Source organism: Sminthopsis crassicaudata, chromosome 5 (genome assembly GCF_048593235.1).
Source record: "Sminthopsis crassicaudata isolate SCR6 chromosome 5, ASM4859323v1, whole genome shotgun sequence".
Classification (NCBI taxonomy): Eukaryota; Metazoa; Chordata; class Mammalia; order Dasyuromorphia; family Dasyuridae; genus Sminthopsis; species Sminthopsis crassicaudata.
In genome coordinates, this window is record NC_133621.1 from 249687870 (window position 1) to 249712568 (window position 24699).

At 36.9% G+C, this 24699-nt stretch overlaps 1 protein-coding gene across 1 annotated transcript in view; it reads left to right on the top strand.

Annotated features, from left to right (window-relative positions):
- The first annotated feature begins 20106 nt into the window (after positions 1-20106).
- LOC141544516 (GLIPR1-like protein 1) overlaps positions 20107-24699 on the top strand; it is an 81115-nt gene continuing 76522 nt past the window's right edge. The window contains exon 1 of the mRNA XM_074270789.1: positions 20107-20412. Coding sequence (XP_074126890.1) covers positions 20221-20412 — 192 coding nt within the window. The 5' untranslated portion in view covers positions 20107-20220. The remainder of the gene's footprint in view (positions 20413-24699) is intronic.

The window sequence follows — 24699 nt, forward strand, 5'->3', positions numbered from 1 at the left end:
TAGCTCTCTGTTTCTGTCTCGGTATCTCTTCTGTTTTTGATTTTGTCTCTCTCTCTGCCTCTCTGTCTCTGCCTGTCTGTCTGTCTCTCTCTCTCTTTCTCTTGAAATCCAAACTGATATTTCTAACATCCAGCTCTGATTATGTCCATCCTTTATTCAAAAAGTGTCAGTGACTCTGATATTTAGAAATAAATATAAACCCCTTTATTTGTCATTTAAAGTTCTTCTCTTTCTGACTCCAGTTGGTATTTCCAAACATTTCCTATTCTTTCCTTCATAAATTCTATGATCCAGTCCATGCCCTTGTTTAAGTTGTTTCCTTTTCTTAAAATGCTCTCTTCAAGTATTTTTATCCATTATGGACAAAGTTTCTTACATTGGTATAATATAAATGCCAACTATTATTTCCATTTATCAGTTCACTAAGAAATTCTTATTCCATGAAGAAGTACTTCAAATGCATTTGTCTTCTTATTGTCTCATGCATGATTGCCTATGGAAAAAAAAGGACTGGAGAATTTCATGCTTGCAGAATTAAGTAATAATGTGACCCATGATACTTTGAAAAAAAATAAATAAATAAATGTGCTCTCTTCATTTCCACCTCTTAGAATCTCTAGCTCTATTGAAGGCTCATCCTAAATGTTATAGATTACTACAAAAGAAATATTTCTCTATGCCTTCAGGTAGGTATTTTCTCTACATCACATGGCCCACTGCCTTCACTACTAAATTTCTTGACTTTTTTGGGGGGGAAGGCAAATCATTTGTGTTTATTTTTCTGCATACATATTGGCACCCTGCCCTATATAAACATCTTGAAGGCAGGAACTGGCTTATTTTTTGTTTATATTCCCCCAAACCAAAACAATACTTACAACATAGTAAGAACTCAATCTAATCTTAAAAAAATATAATGTGGGAAAACTGGGACACTGATACATTGTTGGTGGAATCGTGAATACATCCAGCCATTCTGGAGAGCAATTTGGAACTATGCTCAAAAAGTTATCAAACTGTGCATACCCTTTGATACAGCAGTGTTACTACTGGGCCTATATCCCAAAGAGATTTTAAAGAAGGGAAAGGGACACGTATGTGCAAGAATGTCTGTGGCAGCCCTTTTTGTAGCAGCCAGAAACTGGAACCTGAGTGGATGCCTCAGAGAGAATGGCTGAATAAATTGTGGTTATATGAATATTATGGAATATTATTGTTCTGTAAGAAATGACCAGCAAGATGATTTCAGAAAGGCCTGTCGAGACTCACATGAACTGATGCTGAGTGAAATGAGCAGGACCAGGAGATCATTATATACTTCAACAACAATACTATATGATGACCAATTCTGATGGACGTGGCTCTCTTCAACAATGAAATGAGCCAAATCAGTTCCAATAGTGCAGTAATGAATAGAACTAGATACGCCCAGAGAAAGAACTATAGGAAATGAGTATGAACCACTACATAAAATTCCCAATCCCTCTATTTTTGTCCACCTGCATTTTTTATTTCCTTCACAGGCTAATTGTACATTATTTCAAAGTCTGATTCTTTTTGTACAGCAAAATAACTGTTTGGACATGTATACATATATTGTATTTAACTTATACTTTACCATATTTAACATGTATTGGTCAATCTGTCAACTTGGGGAAAGAGTGGAGGGAATGAAGGGGAAAGTTGGAACAAAATGTTTTGCAATTGTCAATGCTGAAAAATTCCCCATGCATATTTCTTGTAAATAAAAAGCTATAATTTTAAAAAAACAAAAAATATTATAAGCAAAGGACTAGGACTGGAAACCTAAGTTTAAGTCCCAGCTATTCCTAGAACTAGCTATATGATCTTAGACACCTCTCTAGACTTCTATTTCTTCATCTCTAAAATCAAGGAACTAGACTAGATGGAAATCATGATATCTAGAGAGTCCCTTATAAATATTATATATATTAAATATTGTATACATTAAAATATTTTATTGTATTTTCCCATTATGATTATTTTTCATTAGACACCAATGGGTGCTGTGAAAACCAAACTGACTCCATCTTTTGAACCTAACTCTGTGAAGAATATTCCTTCTTTTATTTTCCTATAAATCATTTGATTTGGAGGAATTCCATTCACTTGCTCCCTCTTCCCACTCCATTCCCCCAAGCTTGAAAAGTGTCTAATCATTCTTCCAATAGAAATTTGATAACCTAATCTTATATACTGTTTTGGATATTGTTTATTGTTTTCTTTTAATTTATATATGCAAAATGTGTTGTATCTATTAAGGGCCCTACACCCAGTTTATTATACATGCTTTGCTAATGAATCTCATAGCTTGGACTTTGTACCCCATTCTCTAATATCTTAATTTTTATTTTTATATACAATATAAGTGCATTTTGTCTCCATGATAGAATGTCAGTCTCTTGAGGGCAGCAGTTGTTTCTTTACTGTCTTTGTATCTCTAACATGGTATCTGGTACACATGGCAGACATCAAATTTTTTTAATGAGTTGTTTAGGGTCATTACAAATCAAATGAGATAATTACCTGATTATAATGACCACAAATATTAGTGTATTTCAGAGTCTGGAAGTTATAGTTTTTGACCTCTCATTTAACATCTTAATGGCAAATTTTCAGAAAAAGCTGCAACTGAGCCAATCCAGAGATTCTCTCCCAGTGAAGAAAATGAAGGGTGCAACTTTTTAGAATTATCCAGATCAAAGTTATATTCAAACACGTACTTTTTGCCCATGCTTTAGCAGCCTTGGTCAAATCTGCATTCCAGCTCTATAAAAGAAAAAATGATAAACACAGGGAACCTGTCACTCATAGATTTGTTGAGAAAATGTAGAATAAGAATTTGATGAGGAGAACTTGGATTAATAAACATGGGATAGGTCTGGCACATCCTGAGAATCTTTTGTTTGTAAGAGTAGTCTGTGGTATGTGGATCTGTTTTTGATTTTGCTTGCATAAGTTGCATGTGCCTATAAGATGCTGTTTCCTTCTAGGGAGGAAAGAATGGCATTTCTTTTTCTCTTCCTCCCTAAGGAGGATTTTCATTCCTGACAGTAAGAAAAGCAAGAGATTGTGGCCAGACCTTTGCTATTCTGCTTTTCTCAGAAATAAGGGATATTAGGTTAGATTTATGTACACCTGCTGTGTTAAATATTATTAGAATAGGGCAGGGGAGGAGGACGTGTTTTCTGTCAAGGTTCATTTGAATCTTTATAACATCACAAAACTATCAAGCAGTGAAAGATCATTGTGCCTAGTTTTCAGTTTATGAATTTGCAATTGTCTTGGCAGGGCCAGAACAAATGATCTCACAGATTTCTCTTACCTTTTAATTTCATCATTAAAAAAAAAGATATCATTCCTTCATATTCAATTAATACCTGTGCCCTCTATCTATCTATCTATCTATCCATCTATCTATCTACTCCTTTTAACTTTCCTAATAATGGGAAAGTTTTAATGAATTACAAGTACTTCCATATTGGAGGATGTTGGAATGTATACTAATAAGACTTATTAATTCCCTTATGATACCACTTTCCTGATTACCTCCTTATGCTTCTTCAGAGTTCTGTATTTGAAAATCAAATTTTCCATTCAGCTCTGGTCTTTTCATCAGAAATGTTTGAAAATTCTATTTTTCATTGAATGACAACCTTTTTCATTGTAGGATTATGCTCAGTTTTATTGAGTAGGTAGGTGATTCTTGATTGTAATCCTAACTCTATTGCTCTCTGGAATATCATATTTCAAGCCCACTGGTCCTTTAATGTAGAAGTTGCTAAATCCTGACTCCATAATAATTGTTTCTTTCTGAATGTTTGCAATATTTTTTCTTTGACCTGGAATTACCAGAATTTGGTTATAATATTTCTGGGAGTTTTCATTTTGAGATCTCTTTTAGGAAGTGATCAATGTATTCTTTTATTTTCTAGTTTACCCTCTGTTTCTAGAATATCGGGACAATTTTTCTTGATAATTTCTTGAAAGATGATATCCAGGCTCTTTTTTGATCATGACTTTCAGGTAGACCAATAATGCTTAAATTTTCTCTCCAGGATTTATTTTCCAGGTCACTTGTTTTTCCAAAGATATTTTATATTTTAAAATATTTTTCCTTTTTTTGTATCTGGATCTTTCATAACCATTAGCTTCAATTTGCTCAATTATATTTCTTAAGGAATTATTTTCCTTGGTGAACCTTTGTATTACCTTTCTCAATTGTCCAATTTTGCTTTTAAAGACATCTTTCTCATTAGTTCTTTATTTTTGCACCACTTTCAATTCTTTTCTAATTTTTTCCTCTATCTCTTCAAATTCCTTTTGAGCTCTACACTGGCCCAAGCCCAGTTCTTATTTTTCTTGGAGGCTTTGAATATAAGAACTTTGACTTTTTTTTTTTATCACTTCTGAGTGTGTGTTTTGATCTTCCTTGTCACCATAGTAACTTTCTAGGGTAAGAAACTTTTGTTTTCTGTTCATTTTCCTAGCCTATTACTCAGTTTTTAACTCTGTTAAAGTATTCTGTTTCCAGGGCAGAGGGTGCATTGCCCCAAGCTTCAGGGGTTTTATACTGCTGCTTTCAGAGATCTTTCTAGGAATCGGACCATAAGCACTCTTTTCTGTCCTGTAACTGTTAGGAGTGTCTCTGCCCCACTAGGCAACATAGTCTTGATTTGCTGACTCTGAGGCCACTGGAGTTGGGACCAGTGCTGTGCTGGCTCTGTTTACACTGGGACTGCACACCACACTCCCACTCTATTGTCACAGACCCTCTCTGTTGACCTTCCTGGTCCTTCAGAGAAGTCTCCAGCACTCATGATGATTCCAAAGTCCCACTCTGAGGACACTAGGGTCTGAGTTGGAGCTGGGACCACAAAATGGCCAGAGCTGTGCTGGCATGGCCTGTACTTGAATTGTTTTTTGGGTTCTCTCCCTAGTTGACCTTCCAAGTTCTCTTAGGTGTTTCTGGGCTGAGATGGCTGGATGCCACTAGTATTGCCAGTAAGTCAGAGGTCAGCTTGGCAATGAGTCAGGCTGGGTCTAAGTCTGGGGCTTCTAGGACTGCATGCTGGACTCCCACCATGGCATCACAGACCTTTTCTGATTTTCTAAGTTGCCTTCAGGTGAAAAATGTTTTGTTTTTTTTTTTGGTGTTCTGATGCTCTAAAATTTATTTAAAGTGATTACTTAATGTAATGTTTTGTTTCTCTAAATCATAATTGTTCTCTTGGAGCAGGTTTCTTGGGGAGCTTCTGGAGGCAGCCTTAGTTTCAGTTCAGTTCAATAATCCCAAAATGTAGCCAGGAGACAAAGTCCAGATCCTTTATTTTGTCCTTCAAATTCCTGAATCTTTTCCTGGGCCCAGTTAGCTTTCTTAGAGGCCTATCTCTCTCTTCTTGGCTCCTGAGAGCTCTTGTCTGAATGTCTCCAGCCTCTCGTCTTCCCAACGTCTCCAGCCAGCATAAACGTGGAAGTTGGAATGAATCTGACTCTGCCTACAAGAGTGTGGGATAGTGTGTTTCTGCCTTATGAATCTCCCAGAAGTCAATCCTAGTTCTGAATCTCCTGGAAGTCCATGAGCAGGCTTTTTCTTTAGACTTGTGAATCTCCTGGACTTGTGAATCTCCCCACTGAAATCCTGGCTTTCTGAATCTCCTCAAGCTTCCTTGAAGTTCTCCCCTAAATTGAATCCTGACTCTAAATCCCCTAACAGAGAGTGGGCTTTTATATGCTCTCTAAAGGTGTGAATCTAATGTGTGGAACAATGAGCAAACTCCTTTAAAGGTGTAAACTCCTTTAAAGGTTTGAACTCCTTTAAAGGTGTGAAATAAGTACAGAAGTACCTTGTAAGAATCCTAACAACTTAAAGGAATTTGGAGGGGTTCGGGAGAGAGGATGGGTGATTTTCTACTTTTACTCCATCATCTTGGTTCCTCTTTGCATGTTTAAATATTCTTTAGAAATAATTTGAATATAGTACTCCTTCAAAAAGTTAAATTTAACTGGGTAGAAAAACATGAAGAAGGGCTGAAGTGGTGATGATGAAAAGCTATGTCAAAGAGAACTGTATTCTTTTCTGATGAATTATATCTTCAACTTAAAGGTTCCCCTAATGACTGGATCATGTACAATTACAGATTTACAAGTAGTCAAAATAGCAATATGTTAGGTTCTTACTAAGTGCTAATGAGATAATGAGATGATAGGTTCTTACTAAGTGCTAAGTTGGTACTTAACAAGTCTCTAGTTCCGGCCTTTAGGGGAGTTTTACACCTGTGAACTCCTGGGGAAGAGCTTGCATGCTTAGGAGGAGCAAGTTCATTGGTTGAAGTAATTTTTACCAGAAGCCCTTGTATTATCCCACGCCCATTCTCTGGGAGGATAAAAGAAGACACCATTGAGCAAGGAGAGAGTCTTGTCTGGGCCAAACCTGGGGTGGCTCTCTGGAGGAAGGAGAGTCTGGCCAGGAGATTGATTTGAGACAGCAGATCTCCTCCCAGAGAGCGATCGGCAGCTTCTGGAGACAACAGAATATTACAAATTGGCATCCACAACGTGGGGCAAGGACTTTTGCTTATCCTGACAAAGACTTATTCTGAGCCCTTCAGAGGAGCTAGCCCGGACCTTCGCAACTTGGTGCCCGAACAGGGACCCTCGGACTGACAAGATCCAGATCTCAATGGAAAAGCTTCCAATCCAGATATCAGTGGAAAAATCTCTCTGACCCAGAAGCGTGAATAACAAGGAAATTTTGTTAAACTTTTGTTAAACTTTGCTTAACTTTGTTAAAGAGCTAAAGTAGAATTTCAGTGAAATGGGGCAAATGCCTTCTGTTCAAGGAAAATGTTTAGAGAGCATCATCAAGGTTATGAAAAGCCAAGGATTGATTGTAATTTTGGAGGAGATTACTGAACTTTTAAAACTGTGAAGGTCATAAGTCCTTGTTTTTCTCTGGAAGAAGAATTGGATCTAAATGAATGGGAATTAGTAGGAAAGCAATTAGGTGAATACTACAATTCCAAACCAAACTCAATTTCCAAAGATATACTTCATACCTACAAATTAATCCAAATGGCTTTAAAAATTGTTATTCTAAAGGAAGAGAAGAAGGAGCAATATGGGGAGGTGTCAACTAAATTAGGTGAAAAGGATGAATCAGATAACAATGAAGTTAAGTACAATTCTGAGCAACAGGAGCATTTCCCATCTCCTCCCTCAATTAACCCTTCAGGAGTGGAGCAAAAAGGAGGAGGGGAAGAGGCAGAAATACAAACAGAATCACCTGGGAAGCAGCCTATGACAAGATTAGAAAAAGCATTGGTTAAATCTAAGAGAGAAGGACAGGATATAAGTGATTTTATACATGCATATCCTGTATTGAAGAGATTGACTCTGTAGGTCAAAAAAGGAGAAGATATGCACCTTTAGATTTGAATAAAATTAAAGATTTGAAAAAAGGTTGTACCCTGTATGGGGCTACATCAGCTTATGTTAAAATGTTACTAGATGGTTTGTCTTATGAAGTCCTAACCCCAAATAACTGGAAATCCATAGCAAGGACATGCCTAGAACCTGGACAAAATTTGTTATGGCTTGCGGAGTTTCATGAATTATGTAAAATCCAAGTCAAGATGCAATTTGGAAATAGGAGTTAACACAAAATTCACTTTTGAGCACTTAGCTGATGAAGGTCGATATGGAGAGAATTCAGAATAGATTAATTGTACCATGGCAGTGTATGAGCAAATTGCTAAGGCTGCAATAAAAGCTTGGGGTTCCCTCCATGGACAGAAAGATCGTGGAGAGGCTTTCACTAAAATAGAGCAAGGTCCCAATGAACCTTTTGTGGATTTTGTGGGACATTTGCAAACTGCTGTCAAAAGAACTATTGGAGAAAATGCAGCTACAGAAATAATGACCAGACATCTGGCTAAGGAAAATACCAATGAGATTTGCAAAAGAATTATATGTGGTTTAGACAAAGATGCTCCTTTAGAGGAGATCATAAGATGATGTGCTACAGTGGGAACAAATGCTTTTTACACCCGGACGATGATGAACATGGAAAGACAGAGTCCCTCCTGGCAAGGGACTTCTAGAGAAATTCGTCAATGTTTCCAATGTGGAAAAATTGGACATCTAAGAGCTCAGTGTAAATATGGAGATAAAGTGAGAAGACAGGGTGAAAGAAGACCTAAAACTCCATGTCCAAAATGTCACAAAGGGTTTCACTGGGCCTCAGAATGTAGATTGACCCAGGGAAATGACAGGCGGGCCCAGCTTCAGCCCCCTAAGTGGGGCATGATGGCAACCAAGGTTACATCCAGAGAATTTTAAGACATGATCAATCAGCCTAAAGGCAATCAGATGGAAGAAAGGGATTGAAATTAGGAAAAATAGAGTTGTGTGCAGTAGAGACTACTGAGATACTCCCTGGAGAAGTGAAATCTGTTCCTGTTCAGCCTATGGATCCTTTGCCTCCAGGCACAGTAGGCTTGACCATTTCACCTTCTGAGAGTGCCTACAATACAGTGTCTATCCATACACTGATGTGGGAAACTGGAGAACGTGTAGCTAATATCCCAGTCACTAACACAGGTAGACAACATGTGATTTATCAACCAGGAGAAGTAGTAGCATCAGGCTTATTGTTATGTACCCCTAATAAGCAATCTGGTGATAGTCACCCAGATTCTGACTCCAATGAACAAAATCCAGGAATATATTGGACGACAGCTGTGACAGCTGACCGACCTATGCTTACTATTTATATAAATGGAATACCATTTGAAGGATTGGTAGACACGGGTGCAGATCGTACAGTTATTAGAGGTGCCAATTGGCCCAGTCACTGGCCAAAGATTAAGGCAGACACCTATATCTCCAGGGTAGGAGGATCAATCGCAGCAGAAGTTAATGCTAGGCCTTTGAGATGGATATTTGAAAGTGAAACAGGAGCTTTTTCTCCTTTTGTGGTTGAAAAAATCCCCATCAATCTGTGGGGAAGAGACATTTTACAGCAGATAGGATTACAAATAAGCACTTTGGCTTTTTAGGCAGGGCTGCTGTTGAAGGCCTACCTGCACTTTCACCGGTTCCTATTCAGTGGAAGACTGATTCACCAGTGTGGGTAAAACAGTGGCCCTTAAGAAGTGATAAAATTCAGGCCTTATTAGACATAGTGAATGAACAACTTGACCAAGGACACTTGTGGCCTTCTCTAAGTCCTTGGAATTCCCCAGTATTTGTGGTGAAAAAGAAATCTGGAAAATGGAGGATGTTAACTGATCTAAGAAGAGTAAATGAACAGATGGAAACTATGGGAACTCTTCAGTCTGAACTTCCATCTCCTACTCAGTTGCCAAGAGAATAGCCTCTTTGGGTTATAGACATTAAGGATTGTTTCTATTCTATCCCTCTAGATAAGGAGGATATGAAAAGATTTGCTTTTTCAGTGCCAAGTGTTAATTTGGCTGAGCCTTATAAAAGATATGAATGGACAGTTTTGCCACAGAGAATGAAAAACAGCCCTACTATGTGCCAAATGTATGTTGCTGCTGCTCTTGCTCCAGTAAGAAAAGCATTTCCAAAAGTAATATTGTTACATTATATGGATGATATTTTGGGATGTTCACCTGAGGAATAGATGTTAGAAGCATGTCTACAAAAGACTATGGAGACACTAAAGTACTACAAACTGCATATAGCTACAGAAAAAATTCAAAGACATGCTCCTTTTCAATATTTAGGATATGAAGTATATCCTAAGACACTCACAGTACAAAAGCTTTCTTTAAGACCAGAGAAGTTGAACACTTTAAATGATTTCCAAAAATTAATAGGAGATATCCAACGGATGCGTCCAGTGTTAGGCTTAACTATCAATCAACTGCAACCTCTATATGACATTTTAAGGGGAAACAGTGCTTTAAATTCACCACCCCAGCTTACAAAAGAAGCACAAGAGTCTTTGAGAGAAGTTGAACTGGCTTTATCCAATGTGGTTGAAAGAGTCACTCAAAAACCCTTGGAAATATCAGTTTTTGCTACAAAAGAGGCACCCACAGCAGTCCTTCATCAAGGAGACAGTGTGATTGAGTGGGTGAACCTCCCAGCACAACCAGAACAAAGCCTTACTCCTTACCCAGTGCTTGTGGCTAGAATTTTATTAAAGGCTATTATGAGAGTAATACAATTATCTGGGATAGGTCCTGAAAAAATATACACATTCTATACTAACACACAAATTAATGTATGCTGTGAGACCATCCCAGAATGGCAAATTTTATTGGCCACTGCTCCAAATTTTGCACATGGGTCTTCATTAAAGATAATCTGGCTACTACATAATTGGCAATGGATTTTTGAAGAAAAGTTTTCTAAGGTTCCTCTTAAGGGACCAACAATCTTTACAGATGCCTCCAAAGAAAATTTTTGTGCCGTATACTCTCATGATTTAACCATAAAGAGAGTAGTCAGGACTCCTTTTCAGTCCACTCAACAGAATATGCTATCATATGCTCTTACTTATTACCCAGGAGACATAAATATAATTACTGATTCAGCCTATTCAGTAGGTGTAGTACAAAGAATTGCCACAGCCCAAATAAAATTTGCAGCCTCTAATATTTATCAGCTCTTTAAGGAACTTCAAGAGCAAGTGAGAAAGCATCCAGGCAAGATTTATATCTTGCATGTCCACTCCCATAGTGGACTTCCAGGTCCTATTTTTGATGGAAATTCAAAGGCAGATAGTCTTTTAACTATGTTAGCCAGTACTCCTTTATTTCAGGAAGCACAAGAATCTCATTCTAAATAACATCAGGCTGCTTGAGCTTTACGTTTACAATTTGGAATAACAAGAGAGGAAACTAGAAGCATAGTAAAAAGCTGTACAGATTGCCTTCCTTTCCACGCTCCTACACTTCCTCCAGGGAAGAATCCTCGTGGTTTGAGACCCAGTGAAATCTGGCAAATGGATGTGACCCACTATAAATCTTTTGGTCATCTATCCACGTGGTAGTAGATACCTTTTCAGGATTCACTTTTGCAGTGCCAACATCAAAAAAGACAGCCCAAGTGGTCACTGAATTCCTTATCCAAGCATTTGCAATTATGGCTGTGCCACAAGCAATAAAAACAATGGACCTGCATATACTTCTAAACATTTTGCACACTTTTGTGCACAGTATAAGATTTTACACACCACTGGAAAACCTTTTAAACCTCAAGGGCAGACAATAGTAGAGAGAAGAAACAGAGACATTAAGACACTCCTCCAAAAACAAAAGAAAGGGGGAGCCACAAGTAACCCTAGAGAACTTCTAAATTTAGTTTTCTATACCATTAATTTTCTAATTTTTGACAAAGATGCACTGGCTCCAGAAGACAGGTTTTATAACCCACCGGAAGGGCAGTGTCCAGTGTGAGCAGCTCCACTGTTCTTAGATAATCGCCAGGTGATGTGGAGAGACTCAGAAAGTGGTGAATGGAAGGGACCAGATAGGTTATCTGCTTGGGAGAGAGGGTTTGCTTGTATTTCTTCAGATGGAGAAGGAATCAGATGGGTGCCAACGAGTCATATTCGCTTTGTCCATTAGAGAGAGACAGAAAAAGAGAAAAACCTCAAAACAAAGGAGCAAATCTAAGAAACATCTGACACTGAAAGAGCATGGCTAATAAGAAGACTGTTAAAGAACTTTAAAACCAGCAGGAATCATTGGATTTCCTAACACAAGATGAGACTAATGCACAATGGACTTATGGACATTTATAAATTCTCAATTTATGATAATTTGATCATGTTATTTGTTACACACTTCTAGCATGTATTATGTTACTATGTTACTATGTGTTTATATAATCTATGTAATTATGTGTAATGCCTCTCATATTGATGGATTTATGTTTCAAGGTTATGACCACCCTATGTTCTAAATCAAAAGAAAGGGGGAGATGTTAGATTCTTACTAAGTGCTAATAAGATAATGAGATGCTAGGTTCTTACTAAGTGCTAAGTTGGTACTTAACAATTCTCTAGTTCGGCCTTTAGGGGAGTTTTACCCCTGTGAACTCCTGGGGAGGAGCTTGCATGCTTAGGAGGAGCAAGTTCATTGGGGCAGGTCTCTGGAGGAGGAGCAAGAGTCTGTTGGAGTGGCTCTCTGGAGGAAGGAGAGTCTGGCCGGGAGATTGAGTTGAGATAACAGATATCCTCCCAGAAAGCATTCGGCAGTTTCTGGAGACAATAGAACATTACAGAACACCTCTAGGAAACTGAGTCAGAAGGATCCCACCTTAAGCAGAGACCAATCTTATCCTCCCAACTCTTGCCCAGATAAGACTCTCCCCTTGCTCAATGGTCTTTTTTTATCCTCCCAGAAAATGGGCATGGGATAACGCAAGGGCTTCTGGGAAAAATTACTTCAACCAATGAACTTGCTCCTCCTAAACATGTAAGCTCCTCCCCAGGAGTTCACAGGGGTAAAACTTCCCTAAAGGCTGGAACTAGAGAATTGTTAAGTACCGACTTAGCACTTAGTAAGAACCTAACAGCAATATATAAAATTAGTGGAACTACCTTGTAAGGCTTCCTGTTATCCCTCCCTTTCTCAGGTCATAAAACCCATTGGGAGATCAGCAGAAAGGAGATTACAAGAAAAGTCATACTTGAAATTAAATTGTGTACTACCCCCAACTTGTACTCATCCTGCCAAATTGCTCCTCCTTTTCCAAGGATGGCTACTGCCTTGTTGGAAGTTGCTTTGTATTTGTGTTCTCAAATTGGAATTATTTTTTATTAATAGTATTTTATTTTTCCAAATAAATGTAAAGATAGTTTTCAATATTCATTTTTATAATACTTTGTGTTCTGAACTTTTCTCCTTCCCTTTATCTCCCTCTTCCTTAAGACAGCAAGCAATCTGATATAGGCTAAAAAAAAGGGAGGGGGCCAAAAACATAAGAAAAAAAGGTGAAAATACTTCAACCCATATTAAATTGGAATTTGTAAGCCCCAACTAGTTGTTTTTTTTGTTTTTTTTTATCTTTCTGATTCATATATGGGTCCTGAAAATGATGTATTCAGTGAAGGAAACAGTAATAGAAAATGGGATAAATGAACTAAAAACAATTCCTTTCCTTCCTAAAATTGCTGCAACTAGGATACAGAACCAATCCACAGAATTTGAAATACTGACAGCAAAGCTGAGTTGGCTGCCAGTACAGGTGTTAACACACCTATATACTGATACTGATAGCCCATACCAGTAGGAAATGAGAGATTTGTCAGTGACAGAATTTGGCTAATAGGCCAAAGTCTAGATACTCTGCTATGTTATTGGTAAAGCTGAAGATATAAACATGTATCTAGGTGACAATACTAGAGAATATCCATGTGAAATATGCTTTGCATGTAATTGCATATTTACCGCTATACATCGGACATATAGGTATCTCTGCCCCACTGTAGCTATAGCAACATAGTCTTGATTTGCTGACTCTGAGGCCACTGGAGTTGGGACCAGGGCTGTGCTGGCTCTGTTTACACTGGGACTGCACACCACACTCACTGGGCTTAGAATCAGGTAGATTCATATTTCTGAATTTAAATCTGGACTCAGACACTGACTAGCTATGTGATCCTATGCAAGTTACTTAACTTTTCCTTTGGTTTCTTCATATGTAAAATGAGCTGGAAAAGGAAATGGCAAACTACTCCAGTATATAAATGCTATAAAAATGTCTATTTGTTAATTGTTTTGTATATATGTCTATATTTATAAATAACCTATACTTTATAAAAATCTATAGGCCAAATGATAGTATTATTATTCCAGCTAGCTAGCTAACTTTGTTAGCCATGCTTATTGCTTCTGAATGATTGTTGGGTACTATAGCTATGTATGCTTGTATTATGATTTTAAAGAAAAGTTCGGATTCGCTCCTATAAATGACACTCTCAAGCTCAATTAAAAAATGAAAATAAAAAGTTTTAATCAAACAAGACAAGGTACAGACAATTTAGATTTACACAACAAAACAAATAGAAATAAGAACAATTAACAACATGACAATTATAGCAGATAGAGGAAGAGAATACATCATCAATTCAAGGGAACCTCAAAAACTCAAATGGCTGGGAGTCCCGTTTCATCCTCAATCAACTTGAATTGTGTAAAGATTTTTCCGGGCGGAGCGTCCTCCCCACGGATGAGACTCAGTGGAAAGGTAAGATTCTCAATCTTATATACCTCTCTTAAACAAAGAGGGCTTTCAGCCAAGAAGTCTGGCACGTATACATGTATAGAAATACGTGACCTTCTAGTGTTTTAACTTACTCCATATATTATTTTGACATATATAAAAATACGTGACCATCTGGTGTTTCGACCCATTCTATACTGTCTATACCTTGACGTATTTCCTTATCAATTGTATATGCTCAGGGAGGAAGCCACTCAGCCCTAGCATAGACATTCCCAGGGATAGCTAGTTCCTGGTACCTATTATCAAGAACATATAGAGTTCATGGAACGGTCAAATTCTCATAATTTAGAAGCTCAGACCTGTTAGATTTGAGTGAGCTTACAAATCTAATATGAAATTTTAATTTCTTATTCAATGCTCTTTTGAAATGTGTGTTATGATCTGTATTTAGTCAAGCATGTTATCACTGCAGTTTCCTCCTAGGTTATTTTCTGCATAGTGTGATGTCTACTTCATGGACTATTAATTTACATTGTTTTATTTTCAATTGTACTGAAGGGTCACTTGGAATACCATTAAAATCACCCTTGTTTTAAAGTACTAATGTTTTTATTGATACTGTATGGTTACAGGTTTTGGATTTGTTCCAGCTGTTCATTACAAGGTACTACAAAGAGTTTCAACTCAAAGAAGGAAAGTAATCTGTGTCTCAAAGCCTATTGGTATAGGATTTTCTCCTTATCAGTGGAGATAAATTCCTTGAGCCTGCATGAGGAGCAAGCTAGAATCAATGAGAAAAGTGCTGTTTTTTTTTTTTTTTTTTTTCCTTTTGAGCCTTTTCTTTGAGCTCTGAAGTCATTTAGGATATGCTTCTGGCTTCTAGGTTTGAAAAAGAAGTTGGAAGATACTAACCAAGTTGCTAATTCTAGGAAGTCAACATGAAAAGAACTGGCTACCTCAATCATTTCCCTTTCCCCAACTTACTGCTTAGATACTTTTTAGGTGAGACCTAGGATTCTCTCGGTTACCTAAATTACCTCAATCCCAATGGGGGAAAACACCTTCAATGTTGCATTGTCTGGTTTATACTCTCCTATGTATATTTGATTTCTATTTTGCTACTGAACAAATGAGTTTTCGGGGGTGGGGGGGGGAGGAAAGTCAGCTAATTAACATAATTAGCTCAAAAGAAAGGCACTTACTAATATGCCATAATAATAACTCTATGAAACATTCCTCTTCATAAACCTAGGGCATATTGTCCCATAAATATACTTGACTTCCGTCAAAAAAGGCATAAATTTAGAGTACACTGGCACTATTATCAGACCCTGATGCTACTTACCTTTGTAGATAGGCTTATTAGGTCTTTTTCTCACCACAACTCAACTCTCAATTATCAAGGCTTTTTTTTCAAATTCTATTTTCTTTTGGGAAAATCTTTGCGTCCTCCTCTCTGCATCTCTCTTGGCTCCCTCCTGGATACAGTCTCCATTTGGCTAAGTATATATGCTGCAATCCAATGTCTGATGGGGGCATGGGGTCTTTACCATCCACACCTATGTTACTGTTAAGAATTACAGGGGTCACATGTCACAAAACTGCTCATCTGAATTGTGTCAATTGGCTCCAGAGCTAGCAAGCAGAATTTTTCAAAAGCCATTTGAGATATGACCTATATTCAACAATCAACTCTGCCCTTTTAACTCCATCAGAGAATTGTGAAGAGATAACAGGGTATAGGTTTCTCTTTATAATTCATTTTAATGCAGTAATTATTTTGTTACCTGTGCCTCTCCAATTTCATTAGCGACCATTCCCTTTCTACAAATGTATATGTGTATCTGTGGTCAATTTACTGAGTCTCTACAAGCAACTTAATGAAATTTTAGGATGCTGATTTTTTTCTGAAAAGCAGTTTCCAAAAGAAGTAGACAATCACTCAAGACACTTTGCTGATAGGTCATAGGTTCTTAAAATGTACAGGGCATTCAGGAAAGACTAGTACTTCTGGTGTGAGGGCTACTTTCCACTTTGTTAACCACCTACTACTGAATACACCTATAATTATAAGAAATGGTAGCATGCACAGCAGCTAAACCTTGGAAAAACAACTTATCATTGAGCTGGGGTGAGGGGTTGGGGCTGTATAACTCAAAGCATGTGAAAGCTTCCATAGTGGAATAAGACGGTATGAACAATTTATTCCATATGGAATGAAGATAATGGAAGCAGGTGCTGTAGAACTTTTAGAGCTTGGATAGACATCAACACACACCAATGTTATTCTAAATGTTTTGACATTGGTTTTTCCACTGGACTTCAGGGACTCTGGAAGAGAGAGATTAACTATTTCTCAAAACTCCCTCACTTAAATACATGTTATGCTCAAGATGTAGAAAAGTGAAGATGGAGGTTTAAAAGCTTGCTTCTTCCTCTATAGCTTGCTCCCTCTACTGCAGGGATTCTTCTACTTTTAAACTTTCAGTAAGGGTATCTCCACTCAAGATGCTCTCAACCCAACCCAATTCTTAGTCCACTTTCCCTGCCAGTAAATCAATCAAGAGTCTTCAAAGGGGAGCCTCCTTTTGTTAGGTTCCCATTACCTCCAATAATTTTGTCAAATGAATTGGGGTGAGGAGAAGGAAAAACTCAGCTAATCAGTGGCTAGCTCTCTAAAAATTTCCTGCTATTAATTATATATGACTTTTTGTCACCCCATTTTGGTTTTTTTCTTGGCAGATACTAGAATGGTTTGCCATTTCCTTCTTCAGCTCATTTTACAGATGAAGAAACTGAAGAAAACAGGGTTAACTGATTTAATTCTACTTTTAATGCTCTTTATATAAATGTTTTATATTTATATAATTTTTATATTATTTTATATTATATATATATCATATAATATATAATTATATATTTATATTATATTATTCTTCTTACACATTTTTATTATGTAAACCTTCTTTTGTTAACTGCTCGATGAAATGCCAGGATCTCATTTCAGTCTAACTGTTTTTTCAATCTGACCTCTTCTTGTAATTACCATGGAAATAATGATACTTTCTGAATTCCACAAGCCATTGACATCATAGAACTGTTTGCAAGGAATTCAGGGAAGATAAAAGGGGAAAGTAAACCAGGAAAGTAAGGTAATAAAGACTGATAACCCCATAGTAAGCAAAGATACACCTTATAATGAGAGCAACTTTTTTTTAATACTTTGGTGATAAAATAAAGTTCAGTAATGCAAACTAAAATAAGATTGTGTTGGTTTATAAGAAATGTGGAAGGTGACTATACAGCACATTGAATGACTAAAGGGGTCTCTTAGAGTTCATAATAATGTGAAAATACAAAGTTGAGTACCACTCTCCGGAAAGTACTGTGACAGATATTAATACTAGGCATATCCACTAAGCAAACCATTTTGTGGCTTTAATATTTGGGAACCTAAGCTCTTAGAAACTTTATGCTAAGACCTATACAATTAATTCAAACATGATCATAGGTATTACAGTGACTAAATATTTTTAGCAATCAATAATCAGTGTGAGAGGACAGTGTCTTTAGTACCATAACTAAAGAAGATCAGGCTTAGTAAGGAGTTCATAATAACTATTAAGAGTTTGCAAAGCTATTAAGTAGAAATGAGTAGATTTGTTTTGCTCACTTCTAATGGAGAGAAATCAGCTGCAATGGATAGAAACTGTAGAGGGGAATGATACTTCAATTACCTACTTTTCAGAGTGGTTAGAAATAAGAGTACTTCCTATATCTTAAAGGGTTATATGTGTGTTTATTGCTTTGTTATTAGAAATTAATGTTCTCAAACTTCCTATTTTTTGTTTTAACTAGATAATTTAGTATTAACATATTGTTTTTAAGCTTTTCATACTGTTTCACATGTTATTTCATGTCATTCCCACAATTACTCTGTGAAGTAGTAATAATAGTAGTAGTAATAGCATCATCAACAAACTTCATTCTTGAAATATACCATGATATAAGAAAGATGATGCCATGACTTACAAGTGAATTGGATTCAATACTAGCCTCACTCTCTTTCAGAGACATCTGGATACAGTGGCAAGATAATAGGTTATCATTCCTGGAAATGTCCCCAAATGCAGTGGGAGAACTTAGTCTTTTTATACTAAGGTCTCAGGTTTCAGTTTAATTGAGGCAACACCCATTTAGTGATTAAGAGTAGGTAAGAGATGAGGCAAAAAAAAAAAAATCGATCTCGAAATAGGTGCTTTTTGTTATCCCCATTTTATAGATTAGGAAACAAGTTGAGAAACTTTAAGTGATATGCCTATGCTCATATGACTAGTATCTAAGAATTTAAATTCAAATCATCCTGATTCCAAGTCCACTCATGTATTATCTTTCCACAGAGTGATGTTTTGTTTTGTCCCATTCCCATTTTTTAATCTCAAATTGTAATGTGAAGAGCTCTGCATTTGGAGGCAAGACAATAGGTTTGGAATCTGGATCTGCCACATATTACCTTGCAACTCATTTATTATTTAAGATTCAGTTTCCTTATTTGTAAAATGAAAGAATGTACTGATGGCTTCTATATGTCCTTCAGACTCTCAATCATCTTAAGAGTCAAAAAAATGAAGAGTTCCCAAAAACCTCCCAGCCTGTGGTTTATTGAATACATTTGTAGTGTATTGACAAGAAAGTCAAGATGCCAAATTAAGACCTAAGGAATTCAAAAGTAAAGAACCTGAAACTCTTAGAACTGAAAGTGTTTTGCTCTCAAGTTTTTTTTCTATTCTTTATGCATTTTGAATGTACTTTTTTATCTTAGCTAGACCATTAAAATGTAAGCTCCTCAAGGGCATGGGGGGCTTTTTCTTTGTATGCGCAGACATTTGACATATTTCTTAGGACAAAGTATTTAATTAATATATGCTTAATTGTTTATCAGTAGACAGGTGGAGAATCTGAACCCATGTCACAGGACCACAGATTAAGAACTTAATGAGACTTCCAACACCATTTAGTCCAACCCTTGCATTATATAGAAGCACAGAGAGATTAAATGAATTGCCAATGTCATATCATTAATAAATATCTGAAATGGAATTTGAAATTTCTGTTTGTTCCATTCAACTAGGAAATGGAGCAAAACAATTTTTGAACCTATTTCCCTATACTACCTCACATGTTATTAAGACTTGAGTTACTGCTGTTCTAATTGTCATTCAGGAAGTCCAAATTCAAATGCTGTCCCACATAATTACTAGCTGTATGACTCTGGGCAACTCATTTAACTTCTCTCAATTTGTTTCCTTTGCCATAAAATGATGCAAAAGCACTTACCTTACAGATTTCGTATAATTAACTGTGATACCAAATGTGTTTTGCAAACCTTTAAATGTTTATATACGACCTAGCTAATATTGTAGTGTTATTTTTATTCTTTTTCTCCCCAGGGCTTTGTGTTGGGGTTTCAGCTTCTACCCAGCTCAGTCCTTAATCATTCTGTCAAACTGCATCACCTCCGAAATCATTTTCTGTAGAGCCCCGGAGGTTCAAGGGTGGGGATTTGGGAGTAGGGAGTATAGGGAGTGCACAAGACCTTAAGGAAATGGGAGGCGTGGAGATGAAGTAGGTATTGGGCGAGAACTATAAAAGAATAACTGAAGAAACAACCAGAAGTTGGATTTCAATTTTAGATACAATGAACAAAGCTCAAATTCAAGCACAAGAGTGCTGAATCTGGAACCAACTGAAGGGAGCCGGAACCATAAAACCCAGAGATGAGGCCGATAATGGGCAGAGCCTAGCAAAGTCTGGCTGAGATGGAGTCAGATAGTGGAAATGGGATGGATGATGTGAGGGGCGGGATTAGGGCGTGGTCAGGGCGGGACAGAATGCCGGTAGTTAGCCGTTAGTAGCTGTTGGAGTTTATGGAGATGTTCCAAACTTGGTCCAAGATCTCAAATACCCAATTCCCAACCCAAATTGCTAGCCATGATATTGGATCAGAGACTTCCCTGGCTATGGGCCCTGATCTTGAACCATATTATGGTCACTCTACCATCCTCTGATCTGCAGTACCAAGTCCCACTCATCACGGATCCCAAATTTATCGAGGATTGTGTCAACAGCCACAATGATGTGAGGACGAATATATCACCGGCTTCTGGAAACATGAGATACATGGTGAGAAAGAATCCAGATGGGATCATAATAATTAATCATAGCTAACATTTATCTAGGATTCTATGATTTATTTTGTTTGAACTTCAAAACAAACCTGTGAGGTGGGTAGTATAATATTCTCAGCTTCATTTTACAAATGAGGTAACCAAAGCCTGAAGAGAAACAATAATTTCATAAACTTTAAGCTGGAAAAACCTTCAAGATCATTTTAGTATAATTTTTTTTTCAGATGTGTTCAAGGCTGAGAGTGAAGCCTTTATCAAAAAAATCACACAAGCAATAAATTATAGAACCCCAATTCAAACTTGGCTCCACCAGGTCCAAATCTAGCATTTTGTCTATTGCATCACACTGTATGATAGTATCTATAATAGAAAAGAATTTTTAATTTCCCCTATTAATCCAGCTTCTTCATTTTAAAATGAGGACACTGACTCCTCCCAAGGTTGCACAAATAGTGTCATCTAAATATTCATGCCCAGGATTCCTGATTATAAATCTACTATTCTTTCCATTATATCAAAGTATCACAGGTATCTTCCTTAGGTGGGTTGTTTACTCTTCCCCCTTCCACTCCCATAATCTAATTGTAATCATCACAGTTATTTTGCAACAACTATTATATATATATATATTTTTTTTTCCCAGAACTTAAAATTTTTTTCAAGAGTATGTTTAGTGACTCTCTTCAACAATGAGATGATTCAGATCAGTTCCAATAATCTTGTGATGAAGAGAGCCATCTACACCCAGAGAAAGGACCGTGGGAACTGAGTGTGCTTCACAACATAGCATTTTCACTCTTGTTTGCTTGCATTTTATTTTCTTTCTCATTTTTCCAGTTTAATTTGATTTTTCTCATGCAAGATAATTGTATAAATATGTATGCATTTATTGGATTTAACATATATTTCTACCATGTTTAATATATATTGGACTACTTGCTATCTTGGGGAGGTAGTGGGGGAAAGGAAGGGAAATTGGAACAAAAGGTTTTGCAAGGTTAAGTTGAAGGAATCTTCAACATGAATATGCATGTGTTTTGCAAAATAAAAACCTTTAATAAAAAATAGTATGTTTAAATAATTGACCAGTAATCTTGATTGTATGCTATATCTTTTTTCTCAATATTATTATACTTTCTTCTCATTTATCATAAATTCTGATTTTTTCTCCATGGATGGATGGTCTAACAGTGTACATCTATCAAGCCAACTTAAAAATAACTGCCATTTCAATAATATCTCCCTTTCTTACCTCTTCACATCTTTGCATTGAAATCATAAAATATCTAGAGTGTTTGATAGCTTGCTATAGAAAGTTCTTAATCCAATTTCTTTGCTACTTAATCCTCAGCAACCTGCATTGATACTTAAGCTGCAGTTATTTTAATGATAGTCTTTTACAAGCACTTATCATTAGTATTGTAATATTTGAAGACCAAATGTCACATTAGATAATGTTTCTTGTTGTTCTGGGACATAATGATGAGCTCAAAGGTAGCAATTCCGAATTCAAATGTGACATATTAATAATGGTCATTTTCTTTGCTAAAAGGTAGGTTATTTAGGAGGTTACTTAGGGAAAAAAAGAGATAAAAAACACCAGGAGTTGTAAATACAAAATAGATATGGAAGAGCAATAGGGCTACCAATTTTGGTAAGATTTTGGAATATGCTGTGAGATCTGAATATGCCATTGCCTAGCTGACTAAATCCATAGAGGAGTTTGGCAGATTAACCAGAGTTAGCTATATAGTAAGGAGAAAGATGACATTAAAAGGCCTTAAGGCACTATGAAGAGGGAGAGAGAGAAAATACCTCATAGTGATCTTAGTTCTGAAAAGGACTTACGATCTTCATATCTTTTATATGGGGAAATCTTTAATAGGGGAAATATAAACTTGGAGTTTTCTCAGGGGCGAAGGGGAAATATCAGGAAAGAATTTGGTAGTTCAGAGAAAGTGATCAGATAGAATGTACCTGGCAGACCATGTCCCTGATCTGTCTAAAGATATGCTAATCAATATCTCAAAAGTAGTCTAAAGATGCCCAAAAGTTTGAGGGATAGACAATGGAGATTGATTAAAAAAAAAAAAAAAAAAAAAGGTAAAAAGTCATACTATACAAAGTCTAGTCTTGGTTATGCCTGATAATTGCTGGTTGAGTTTCTTCTTGGCAAGGAAAGGGAGTAAACTCAAAATCCACATTGATAGGACTAGATCTACTCGACTAATTCTTTTTTTTTCCTCTTTTTTTGGTCTCTGTAAGAAATGCTTGAGGGCCATTCTTCCATTGATCTGCAACTTTCTTCCTTTTCCCAGTTTTGTTGATAGCAAGAATTCATAGAATTTAGTTTCTCCAATAATTGTCCTCTCATTTGTCATTGTACAAATAGAGTTCCCAAAATTCAAAATCCAAAAAGGATATGATTCTTACCCGGCCTTCACCCCTCCATATCCTTTCCCACCAACTCTATGGCCATCATTGCAAAATATCATATATAAATATACAAATAGCATTTATAGATCACTTAAGATTTGCAAAGTTATTACTATCTCTACTTTACAGAAGAGGAAACTGAGGGAAAGTAAAGTCAAACTGGCACAGGGTCATATAGCTTATGTTTCTAAAGTAAGACTGAAACACAGATCTTCCTGACTGAGAATTCAGTGGTTTACATACTGCACATAGGACTATGGTTTTATATATATTATATTTTTTTTCAATGGGTTGCCATGGGCAAAAAAATTCCATTACTAGTTGATTAATCTACTCATGATATGCCTCTTCATAATTAATGTGGCAATTAAATATATTCAGGAGACAGAATGAAGTGGCAAAATAGATACCAGAAGAGGTAATATGAAACAGACTTGGGAGAGCAATAAATTTGGGAGAGTATAGTTATAAAATATTATATAAAAATAATATTATGGAGATTGAGTTACAATTCAATCAACCCGAAAAAAATCAAGTTAGGCATCCATCACAACTTAGAAAGGTTTGCTATTTATGTGAAAATGTAATAATGGAGAAAAGATAGAGATTAGAGAGTTTTTAATATTTTATTTGAAAGGGAGAGATTTACTGGGACCAAAAATGGATTCATGGTCTGGTCTCAAGGCTGACTGAGACTATCACCTCCAAGAATCCAGCAGCCAATATGAGTTTTCAATGACATATATATGCACATGGCTCCAAGCCACCAGGGGCAGACAGACGCAGGGGCAGAGTCAGAGCACTGAGAGTGGAATAAACTATCAATCCAATTCTGACAGAGTAGGGGGAGGCACCAGACATTCTGATAAGTTGGTATCAAGAAGAGCAAAGACAGAATGAGGGGAGACTCCAGACATTCTGATAAATAGGGAAGATCTGGGGTTATGATGTTTAAGATAGAAGGTCTTTCTCCTTATCTGGATCATGATGATTAGGAGTGAGGAGTGGTGTTGCAGGATTGAGCAGAACAATTAGGAACTGAGACAGGACAATTTAGGAAACTGAGTCAGGACAATAAAAGAGAACTGTGGCACACCATTCCACACTCTCTCTTCTGAATATTCAAATCATTGAATTATCTTCCTGACCAATCCTATGTGAGGCAAATAAACCAAAATAAAACTCAAAAAATGTAAGGACTTATGGTAAGGACAAGTCTCTCCCTGACAACCCCAGAGTTAACAGCAGTACAAAGGCTCCCTGTTGCTAGCATGTCAGATCCTCTGCAGTTGGAGCACCATATCAGCCAGAGAATCCAGTTTGAGATGGATAATTCATTGTGAATTAGATCTGTTGGTCAGGAGGGTTTCAGTGCTAAGGGAGGCAGGAAAGGCAGAGTACATCTCTGTCTGATAGACTCCAGGGGGAAAAATGGGACCGAAAGTGGCTGTATCCATTCCCTCCTGGGAGAACCAGAAAGACTGGAAACCCTGCTACAAGGAAACAGAAAAGGATCCGGATTTCTGAGCAGAGTTATCAAGAGGATACACAGTTAGACCATCAAGGCAGTTATCCAAACTTTTAGAGGCCTGATATCAAACTGCAAGATCCATTGAGAATGCTGAAATACTAATGGGTTACAGGACTAGAGAAACAAATCAGATTGCCAGTCCCAAGACAGATTCTGTGTCTTGGAGATTTTCTTTAAAAATAGGCCCAAAAACTTGAGTCTGCCAGGGCAGTTTCAACAGAATAAAGGGTTTCAAAGCTAAAGCACAACCAGCAATCCTAGTCCAGTGAAGTTTAAAGGACTGCTTGGAAGGACTTGCAATTCAGTCTGAACTGG